The sequence below is a fragment of the Gymnodraco acuticeps genome, unplaced genomic scaffold (genome assembly GCF_902827175.1).
Source record: "Gymnodraco acuticeps unplaced genomic scaffold, fGymAcu1.1, whole genome shotgun sequence".
Lineage (NCBI taxonomy): Eukaryota > Metazoa > Chordata > Actinopteri > Perciformes > Bathydraconidae > Gymnodraco > Gymnodraco acuticeps.
The window spans coordinates 4,461,614-4,473,468 of NW_022990023.1; the positions used below are offsets into that span (position 1 = coordinate 4,461,614).

An 11,855-nucleotide genomic window follows, 5' to 3' on the forward strand; every position below is an offset into this window, starting at 1 on the left:
CTGAAGATGGGGGTGTGAGGTTAACGGATGAGGGTTTATAGAAGGGGTAAAAAGTGAGGAAGAGCAGTGGGTGTTTCATGTGACAGGATGAAATGGAGGGAGAAATTAAGTAGATTGTTAGGTGAAAAAAGAAAGGAAGTGCAATTAAATGATAGATTCAGCAAAAAGTAAATCAAATGTTGAGAACTCATCGTAAGACTTGATCCCCTCGAGACATACAGTTTGGATTGAAAGCTTACCTACGTCAGAATCTTTGTGGTTTTTGATGATTTCCGCGACTTCAAAGTGACCTGACATTATAGCTACCTGCAAACACACAAAAAGTTATTTCAAAAATTGCTTTTTTATGCTTTTTCTGCATTATTTGGTCACAAAACTGATGATTGACTTGAATTGTAATTTCATGATGAAAATGCATACATTCAAAGCATTTACCTGAAAAGGGGTCTGACCATGTTTGTTCTTTGCCTCCCTATTTGCTCCCCTGTACAGCAGAACCCGGATACAGTTCTCCTGATCATTCAGGAAGGGAAAACGATGAGTTAACAACCGTAGAAAAAAACAGCAGTAGTAATTATGGTTATAATAATTTCATAAAAGGGAATCTGTTTCCAAACTTGCCTTGTTGTACAGGGCAGAAATGTGAAGCGCACTGTTCCCTGAGGCATTTTGAGAAGAGGTGTCTGCCCCATAAAACAGCAGATGCTCCAAGTGCTGGGCAAAGCCATTCTGGCAGGCCTTTCAGTGTCAAGAGAGTGATAGAAATATCCACAAATTGTAAGAATGACATAATATAGCAAGAGGCGAGTTAAAGCCAAGAGGGGGATTTCAGATGGGAGTGTTTGAATACACAGAATACAACAAGGCAGAAAGAGGGGGGTAAGATGAGAGATATGACGAAAAAATAAACAAAGCCAAAGAGAGATGATATGTCGTACATAGATATTTAGATCTATAATTACTTTTACAGAAAAACAAGTTCAGAAGCAAATACATTACACCTTGTTGGAATAGAAAGAAAGAAACAAATTAAAAGAACAGAGATGAGCTTTCAGCAGTCTGAGAAGATCCCTCATTCAGCAGGGACTAAAATATCACAAGATACGTACAAAGTACAGAAAGACATCACAGAGCACGGCAAAACAAAAATAAAATACCATGACAACCGGCTCGCAGCACAAACGCATCTCACAAAGACATGATGTAGGCAATGCACCCATATCTACAGTAATGAAGGAAAGTATCCAATGCCCTTCCTTAACTGAACTCTGCTTCTTAGTTTATCTACATATTTTCAATATCATATATGACTTCCAGTGCCCTATGTAAGGCTGGTGGGGATGATGAGATGGTAGGATGAAGGGTACCTTGTGTATTTCTTCCATTCCAAACTCGTCTTCATCCCTGTGCTATGGGAAGAGACAAGGAGGGCAGGAAGGAGAGAGAATGGAGAGACAAGTGAGGAAGGCTGAGAGAAGAAAAGAGGGGTGTGTGAGAAAATGCTGAGAGAGAGTGAAACATCAAACACAGAGATCAAGAGAAGGAAGAGTTGGTGCATTGCTTCAATTGAAGAGAAATAAAGACAAGTGACGCACACGTGAAAATATGGAAGAAACACATGGGAATCAATGGATGGACAGATGTACATTAAACTGTCCATTGGTACCTGATGAGACTCATCCCAGCCATTCTCATCCCTGGACCCCAGCTTTGATCTGTAATACAGCAGCGTCTCGCAGCAGGAGGTGTCGCCCCCTGTCAGCACGGTGTGGTACAGCGGGGTCAGGCCACAGCGGTCTTTGTAGTTTGGAGACGCTCCGAGGGACAACAGAGCCTAGCAAGGCGAGACAACAACAAAAAAGAATTATACTTGTAATATGTGTGGGTGTGCATATTCTGTCTGTAATGAGAAACAGATGAGCCAAGAAAGAATGAGAGAGTTAATAAGGTATATGGTTGTGCCTTGTTTTAGTGCTGCTTCTTATCAACATAATATATTTATAGAAGAATTCTGTGATACCCGCTTTCATTTCTATATCATTAAGATGTTATACTGTACTGTAGCTTGATTATTTAATGTCGTTATTTATATATACAACAAGATACTGCGTGTTATACTGCACATCTAAGCTTTAGTTGGATGGACAAAATAATGCATTTCCTAAAACAAACACGTCTACAGAGATGGCTCATGCTAAGCAGTTGCCAAAGTATCTTTGACATGTTGTATTTAAAAACAACATGAGGCAGCTAGCAGAGCCCACAATGGTAAAACTGTTTCCAATTGCAAGTGCTTTACTTCAAGATATACCAATGTATCTAAGTAACTGCTAAATGCTTCTATATGTCTTTCAACCTAATGAGCAGCAACATATGATGCAGCATGTTCTATTTATTCACTTAAATTTTAAATACTTATTATATGAGAAGTGTATGTGTCTTTGAATGATTCTTATAACAGAATCATTCTGTCGATTTGGTCCACTTTGCATCTCCTACTTCAGTGTATTTGCAATATGTATGCACCTTAATTCAAAGTGCTTACCATCAGCCCAGCGTGATTGTGAGCCCTCACAGCTTTGTGCACCGGTGTGAATCCGTCTCTGCACCTGAAGTCCAAATGAGCGCCGCCCACAACCAGCAACCGGATGCCCTCCACCGGCATGCCCGCCTGCATTGCCACAGAGAGCGGGGTTTCTGACCCACAGGAGGAGGGGTGGTGAGGAAAGATGGCAGGTAGAATGGAGCAAGTGAAAATCCACCCTCAGATACTCTTATAGTGTTCATATCATTAATCTTAAAGGTCCCCTATTACACAGTTTTTTTATCAATATATTAGAGGTCTCAAATATATACAAACATGTCTCTGAAGTGTTTGGCTGAAACACCAAACAGATCTTTGTAGCATCCCATAATCCCCTCTGTTTCAGCCCTGTTTCAAAAGTGCTGATTCTCTGTCTGTTAGATGAAAATAAGGAGCCCCTCCCCACGCCCCTCTGAGAGATATTTGGTTAAAAAGAACACAATGGTGCTCTAGGAGGAGATTCAGGTGATACGGTGAGGGGGGGGGGGGGGGGGGGTTGATGATTAGCTAATGGTTACACAACCCAAAACAAACCTTATGACATCATAAAGTGGCCAAAATCTGATCAGCTCATTTTCAGATAGGTTTTTATATAAATGGATCAGGACAAAAAGGGAGAGAATCTTTTGTACTGAAACAGAGTCTCTTTACACAGAGGGGACACATGTTGATGTAAAAGAGACATGAAGAAGTGGATTTTGTATAATAAGTGACCTTTAATCACTTATAATGTATTCAGGGTTGTTGCAAACTTACCTCCAGTGTCAGGGTCATGAAAATTTGGATCAAGACCTTTCTCGAGGACTTTTGCCATTTTCTCTATTGCTCCAGTCTGAATGTAATCCAGGAACTTCTTCAGACTGGCCTGAGAGAGCGGGAAGAGGAAGGAAATGAATGTAAGAGTGGAAATGAATACTGTATACAGGCATTACTCAATAAACACAAGAAGAAATACCTTTGTGCTGAGTTTGGCGAGCGCCTTCTCATCCAGATTCGTCTGTTTATAAACTCTGGTTTTGTACCTAAACTGAACACCAGAAAAAAGATACATGTCTAAACGTATTGATGAAGAGGAGCAAAGGTAGGCAAAACTAAAATAGATGATTCACTTTTTTTATTCTTAGAATGATTGATGGCTTGTGATTTTTCAGCAAATAATTCAATTTAGCAGTGCAGCTTTAAAGCACAGATCGCCATTACTCTTGCAGCTAAACTCTCTCACTGCTTCCAGAAATTCACTCTCCCACTCAAAGTCGTTGGAACAGCTCCATGAGTCTGTAAAGTATTAATTCAGATTTGGTGTGTGTTTCTTGGAGAAGCTTTATTCCACGTACAGTGCCAGCATTGGAATCAGTGGACATATATACAATGTCTTTAGAAAAACGGAATTGTTGTACATAGTTCCTAAAGTGTTTCCATGTGGTGGTCTAAATGTTTCAGAGTCTTCTCTATAAGGGATGAACTGCTCGAAAGCGTCCAGTATTATGCGCTGGTATCAGGACTAAAATTGTATTTGTAATGTTTACTAGTTACATTCTACAACAGCTTATTATTAAGAATATAAATAAATAGTATCAAGAAACTACTTTATACCAGCGAACACTGCTCCATTCAAGTGACGCGATTACTCATGTTATAAATACACGGGTGGAGCAGTGAGATACATTCTGCTGTGCTGAGTTTAGCTACGAGGCTTCATCAGTAGTAGACATGTCCTCATGGGGAACCTTATGAAGAATGTAAACACTCTGGTTTGAAGCCAAAACCGGAGCCCCACCCAGCTCCACAGTGTACAGCAGCTGCTCCACCAGAGGGCGCTGTGGGACTATTCTACCACATCATGAACACTTCATATTGATGTCATCTCACAACCCACTTCCTACAAAGTGGGGAAATAAAATATAATTTGGAGGTTACATAAAGCACAGAATGCGATTAAATCCATGAAGTGGATATTATTTTTTCATTAACCGTGTTGAGCATGGGGATTCTAATACAAAAATTAAACTTTGAGTTATTTGTCTTGTGTTTTTTTTTTACCTAATAACATTTCAAAGTATGATGCAGTGCAAAAGTTAATGTCAAGTGCTGAAGATGATGTTGTTGTTCCAGCTTTCCCCCAGTATGCAATTTGGTTGAGATTACAAAGCTGTAGTTGATGTACAGTAATAAAGAGAGCACTCATTCAGGGCAGTAGATACCACTAAAACTAAGGTTTCACCTTTTATCCTCAAACTGAATTATCTACTTACAGAACATCACTGATTAAGAGCTGCAACGAGCTGCAACGAGCCGTATAGTGGAGAGAGTGAATACTGCTGAATACACATACTATACAGAGATGCTGTATGCGAAACCAATGTGAGTTTGGAACATTGAACAATGTAAATCTATTCTAGTAGACCTCAACAATGGAATTATGATCAGTGGAAATGGCCATGACATGTGACCTTTAAATAAACACTATTTTTGAAATGTTTTAACCTTTTCCCCCGTAGCTTCTGACCCAATATGTTTATAACAGTGTAAATATCTACTCCGAACACATGTTATTGTCCTAAATATTCTAATTGTATTCTCTTTATATGTATTTGTATCACTTATATATGCTTTATATCTGCTCTCTCATGAATGCTTTGTATATTATCCTATTGTCAAAAAGAATGTACAGTAAGGGTTGTAGCAACATTTTTGAATATTGTATAGGCTGGTTATTATTTTTTTGACTAAGTATAATTAAATGAATACTTTTAAGTCAATCAATAAATACATAAGCGTTGGATTTTAATGGTTTCAGCCGAGCTCAAAAATAAAGGCTCTTCTTTGATTTATTTTTCCATTCTTTAACAGCTGACATTTATTTTGGGTGTTGGTGCTATGGGATACTTGCACCTCAGCAAAACTAAACCACCTCCCCCTCCATACCTCCAGGTAGGGCACCCCCTTCTCAAAGGTCTGAGCGTAGTCCCGCAGGGCGCGCTCCTCCTCCAGGAACTTGGCGTCCCGTCCATCTCCAGCCGGCTGGAAGAGGCCGTAGTTGTAGACGTCCCACAACGACTCGGTGAGGGAGCAGACGATCTGCTGCTTGGCGCTCCACACCAAGCACTCCTGGTCAAACTGGAGACACCTCTGATGGACACACAGAGAGAGAGCAAGGGGCAGCGATCAGGGGGTAATAATTACAGTTTGTATTCTATTACAATGAAAAGGGTCAGTTAACCCGAAATCAATCATCTTTCAAATTGAATCAACCACGTACACTATTAAAAAGCTGCTGACATGTTCATACTAAAGCTAAAGTAATCACCTATGATAACAGAGGCCATTGTGCATAGTGCGATAATGGATGACTTTTATGTTTATTTGTGTTGACAATACTTCTTTACTTCCTCTTAAGTTAAACTTTGCATGCAGGATTGTTACTCAGTAAATAGTCTAAATATGTTTTAAGTGCTTCCTAGAAACGTTAGCTTTTCTGAGTCCAGTAATTGTTTAATAGATTTTTGTACCTATGTGTCTTTTGTCCAAGAAATAGGATCATTTCTGCCTCTAACCGCTCTGTCCCTGAGAAAAGTCAATATCATTAAAGCAGCAGCTAAATTAATTGTGCTGTTTGTGTGTTTAACCTAAGGGTGCACGCAATTATATTAATACACATAGCTTCCGCATTATTCAGTCAGTTTGGTGAGATATCTGGTGAAGGGCATTATAATATAATGGATTAATAATGTAGCATGACGGTTTTACCTTCCATTTGTGAATGATGAATGCATGAGAATGTGGTGTGTGCTGAATATGAATGCATTACTTTTAAATAATTTATCCTCTGCCACACATATGGAGATATGATTTATGCTGACCTTACTATAAGTACTATCAGAATATTCTTGCCTATGTTATGATCATTCTTCCTCTTTACCCCTGATAAAGAAGTAAAGATGATATACTGGGATAAACATTTGCCTTTTGTATCTTTCCCTCTTCTTTGATCTTCGCATGCATAATGTCAGTCTTGCACCACAATCGAAAAGATAAGAAACCAACTAGCGTCAAGAGGACATCTCCTTCACCTCTTACTATAGAAGCCTGTGTGATACACCAGAGGCGTACCGGCCTCAATGGGAAAAAGCCCTTAGATGTACAGTATGGTGTGTATGTGGTATGCCTAACTAGATTTCACGGTGATTCGAGCACTACCCATTGCTCCACATTATTACATTTCCTTGCATTTACACAGAGAGACTATCTTTTTTTTTATTAAAGTCTATAGCCGGAGGACATACAGTAGCATGGGGGGGGGGGGGCATTAACAACAAGAGGTCTAAATAAGATGTATGCATCCATGCTATTGTTCCATCTCAGGGAACTGTGAGTAAAACTGCACAGCTCAGCACTCTTCCAAGCACTCCCCCCCCCTCTGAGCCCAATGGGTTGCACTACTTGATAGTGTAGCCAACTGTATTGGCATGGCAACCAGTTCATTAGTGAAGGCAGGCGCCCGTTGCCGTAGCAATGTCTTGGTAGTCCCTGGGAGGTAACCACATGATGAGGATGTTGAGAAGTATATGTGTGTGTAAATGTGTTGTGTATTAAAGAGAGAGATTGAGTGGCTAACCCCTTGGAGAGAGTATAACGTAATGTATACTGTGTATTACAGGGACGCTTCTTCCCCCATCGCTCTGTTTTACACAGGGTTTGTTTCTGAGATCTTTCTGGTCCACACTCAGTGGAGTTTTTGGGATCTTCCCCATGCAGTGTTATGGTATTTGTAAATGCGTATATCTTCCTTTTTACTTATTCATTCCCCACCTCTCTCTTCACAGCATGTATTCCCTCCCCTCACTGTCTTCAACTAGCTCCTAATATTCTCTCCCTCTGTTCATCCCTCCTAATTCAGTTCAATATTATTTCAGCTGCGAGTGTTTGTCAGTGCTTTGCAGAGCTGCACACGATGCCGGTGGCTGATGGAAGACCAAAGAGTAACGCAGATGCCTTTCCACATATTCATTTGTTGCCAGCGTCACTCACTTCCCCAGCTCTCCCCAAACTCATTAAAAACCTATAAGATAATTAGCAATTACTGTTATATTGAGGGCAGATTAGCTGACATGTAGAACAGTAGGCCTGTTCAGGGAATTGAAAATGGAGGAGGGAAGATTTGGGGGGAGGGGTTACCGTGGGGCACCCGTTCTCGCCTGGATATGTTGGTGTGGGCTGAACAATTCTCACCTGCCGCCACCATTCAGCAGAGAGTTGTGGAAGTGTGAATTGATAGTGACTTTTTTGGAAACTAATTATGATCATGTCTGACCCAAGGCAGACGCTTGCATGGTGTTGTTGACTAAATATGTGGTCCGTAGCTCGCAGGTTGCCAAACACAAGTAAAGCTCTGTGTTTTTTCCATTTGGGAATTGGCCCTGGGCTTGTGAGATGACTGGAATGAAAATGCTTTGCAATAAGAGATGTGCTTGTACATTTCTCCACAAACTATTTGTCAAACAGTATAAAAGTTCTTATGAAGTGTTTATAATAAAAAAGTTTTGTCTCCCACTCAAATTGAAATCAGTAAAGGTTGCATAAGCAAAATGCCTTCACATCTAAAAGTACCCTGAGCCTATCAGTGCCAGGGACAGCTGTCTTTATGTCGCAGTACACCATAGTTGTGGTGCCTAATGCTGACTTTTGCGAGTGGTACACGTACTGTTAGCTGCAGGTGATCATGCATCTTCCCCGCCCCCTCTCTTCTTATGTTTTTCTATGCAAAGTTTTAACTTGTATCCCTCCTTTGTAGAAACATAGCCTCTGCCATACTCCTAGCATCTGCTACGTTTCTATGGTCTCTCCTGTATGATAATGACAGACAGAAGACATTAGATACGCACTTTAGCTTGTAGCTATTTATCTCTCTCTGAGGCAGTAATACCAGAGAGAACTGGCTTCAACTACTTCCTCATTTGGAAAGACCTCCAGTAAGTGTTTCAGAAAATAGATATGAGGAAACGATCCTATTCCACCTTACTTTTTGTCAGCCAGGACCTCTCTTAATCTTTCTTTTCTTTGTTTTGTAGACTTATATCAGTTGTATGTAGGTATCTTTAGTTTGTGTTAGGAGAGGTACTTTTGTTGAGTGCACCTACTGTTTGTTTGATGTCGGGAATCCCAATGCGGAACACCATCATGGTCAGGAAAGTGTCCTCCATGGGAGCCATTGTGGTCATGCTGCGCTCCATATGGGCTCGTCTCTTCTGCTGCGCGTTCAGGCCTGCGTGGTGAGGCTGAGGATTGGCCGCGATGACATGATGCTGTTGCTTACCGGCTGGTGGATGATACAGCAGGGCTTGATTGGTCATGTATGTGATACCGCGGTTGCCCAGGTTGCCCTGCCTCATTGGGCGGTCTGCTCTCTGTCTACTGACCACAATGGCTGCTGGTTTCATCATCTCGCCACCTTTCCCTTCCCAGGATTGTCTTCCTCCGGTCATTTCCGTCTCCTCCAGACCCTCTAACCCTCCATTCTCTGTGTCACGTCCATCTTCCCATTCTCTGTTTTCTCTTCCCTGCTCCTCTTCCTCCTCCTCATCCTCCCCATCTTTGTCATCCTGACCGGGATAAAAGTGCTCGTTATTTTCCAGCATCCTTTGCTGTGCAGGGGTCACTGCAGAGAGGGCTGAGTGACATTGCTGTCATGGAGATAAAACATGACTATCCCATGAGACTGGCTTCATCCTTAGAAACATGCTGTGGAAAACAGGCAGAGAAGGGAGTCAACTTTGGTCACTTAACATTGATTACATTGATAAAGTGAATTAAGCCAAATTAGAAGGTAATAGACACGTGCAACAATAGAAAAGCTAGCCTCCAGCAATGCTAATAAGTCGACATGTGTGAATGAGCACACAGCTGGTCCACATTTTCCATTTAGCCACTGGGAAAGCATCGGGGAATAGCAGGCTGATGAAAGACAGGCTAAATATAAACTCTGTGAATTTGCATCACAGGTTCCTTGCAGAAGAGAGTGAGTTGGATATGAAATGTGGCTTCACATGAGGTCAAGATCATTGCTACTTTGCGGTAATGGAGCCAACCTACAGTATGTGTGAGGCACAACCCAGGGCTTACAGCTAGATGTAAGCCCATTAAAAGAAAAATAGCACCCTCAGATACATGTACACTGGTATACATTGTCAGTCTGTGATGTTTTTTTTTGCCTTGATCATGTCAACATTGTTCAGCGATACTTTTTGACAACCTCAAGAAAAATGCCTGAAATTGTTGCACAAAGTTCTGTGCAGCTATAAGAGTCAGAATTACAACAATATATCTGTCAGTTCACTACAAACAGAATTAAAGTGTTTTTTGTTGCAAAAGCAAGATTATGGATTTGCAACAAAAACCACAGGGCTTGTGAATTGATTGTTGTTGCTGTGTAGAAAGCCTATGGCCTGGTGAACTTGTCAATATCTCACACATGCTTCAGTGCTTTTTTAATACACTCCAACAAACCCTTAGCTGCAGTTGATGGGAACTGTTTGGTCTGTAAATCTTGTGGGGCTGTGTGTTTTCTATTTCACTTCCTCGGTAAACTGTATTATGTATTGCTTTAAGGAACTTGTGTGTCCTATCTGCGACATACATCTACAGCCTGTCTGTACCTCAACTTGTGAGCGTTTCCAACACGCTTAGACACTATTCATTTAAAAGACCATGGGGCTATTTCCGAGAAGCAGGATATTTAAATAACCCAAAGTCCACGTTTTTAAATTTGTGCTTTTACTCAAAGATGTACATTTCCGTGAAGCCACTTCTAGGATGCCACATCTTAGCATAATGGCATTTGCTCAGTGTGCAAATCACCTCAAAATACAACTTGCATCCCAAACAGCTATTTTTAAACATTTAAAGGTGTCTCAGTGTGGATGTTGTCGTCCAAATTGTTTAATTGCTCGAGTGTGTTTCAGATTTGGCATGCTTGGGCCTCCATCTGTTCTGTCCTGGTTAATCTCTGGCTAAAGGGCTTTTGCCATCATGGAGATCTGGACTATTGCCAACAGCAGCCTTAATAATGGCGAATGACGCAGGGAATCTCCCATTAACAGTTTGGCGCTCTAAATATCATATGAGTTGGTGTCTGTAATAGATGGGTAACAGGACAGATGGAACTCAAGCAAATATCAGATGGAATTAGGACACAGATCTTAGCTCATTAAATCACAGATTGACAACATGCATATTTATATTTAATTAGTTTTTAGTACAATATGAAGGAAGAAATGGTGCTGATGAAGGTTAAAGGGACATTAAGCGATCTATGACTTTTGACTTATCAACCTCTATCGGTGATCGAGGACATCGACAGGTGTCTGGCACAGCTTACAGTGGCCTGTAATTGACATACATAATAATGTAGAGATGAAGAAGCTAGACAAAAGCCAGAGTATTCAACAAAAACATTGAAGAGGTTATAGAGTACACCCATATTCAAATAACTTTAACAAGAAAACTGTGTTTTTTTATCTTGAAAACAAAGTGCTTGCTGGTCTGCCAACATTGGCTTCACTGCTCAGTTGATAATGTCAGCATGCCTTTGTACTTCTTCTGAAAAACATGTATCTTGGGATAACAGCAGGATAAAGAAAGAAAAAAAGGAAATGCAGGATAGCTTGTTGATTTAGCTCTAGCATATAGTTAGGTTAGACATTACAACTAGGCTCAGGATTTGGTTATGGGTTAGGCATTAACTTAACTTACATTTGGGTTGCAGACATATGTTTGATCCCCCTGAACCACTGAAGTTAATAGGTCACTTTAGGGAAGTTGGCATAATCAATTTTTACACAGGTAAAAATATGAAGATGATGAGATTGTGACCTAGGATTGGGTCACGGTGTCTAAAAACCTGGACACGTCCTGTAGCCAGGGATGTTTTTAATGCAACAATACAAACGACAGATACTGCACATTTCCAGAAAACCACTTTTCAATTACTGTAATTATATTGACAGCAGTGTTTAGCTGATTGACTGGATGTCTGCAAAACAACCCAAAGCTTTTCCGCTCATGCCTCACTGGGCAAGAGGAAGTCTGCCAGTTGAGCATTTCTGGGCAAAAAGGGCGATACAACGGAGGGAAGAGGACTGGCTGTGATCGATTTCCCAGGATGCTTTGAGAGTGACAGGGTGTGCTACTTCAACACAAACACAGTGTCTGTCAGAGCAAGTTGACCAGGGAGGACAGAAAGAATAGAAAACTGGTATCTATCCACACTACTTTT

General features: G+C 40.8%; 1 protein-coding gene across 1 annotated transcript in view; it reads right to left on the reverse strand.

Annotated features, from left to right (window-relative positions):
* LOC117544886 (SH3 and multiple ankyrin repeat domains protein 1-like) overlaps nucleotides 1–10,949 on the reverse strand; it is a 28,633-nt gene extending 17,684 nt beyond the window's left edge. Inside the window, 11 exon segments of the mRNA XM_034214389.1 lie at nucleotides 240–306; nucleotides 436–513; nucleotides 622–738; nucleotides 1,368–1,409; nucleotides 1,667–1,834; nucleotides 2,546–2,697; nucleotides 3,341–3,449; nucleotides 3,540–3,611; nucleotides 5,510–5,713; nucleotides 8,722–9,322; nucleotides 10,913–10,949. Of these exon segments, the coding sequence (XP_034070280.1) occupies nucleotides 240–306; nucleotides 436–513; nucleotides 622–738; nucleotides 1,368–1,409; nucleotides 1,667–1,834; nucleotides 2,546–2,697; nucleotides 3,341–3,449; nucleotides 3,540–3,611; nucleotides 5,510–5,713; nucleotides 8,722–9,219 (1,507 nt within the window). The 5' untranslated portion in view covers nucleotides 9,220–9,322; nucleotides 10,913–10,949.
* Nucleotides 10,950–11,855: the final 906 nt, after the last annotated feature.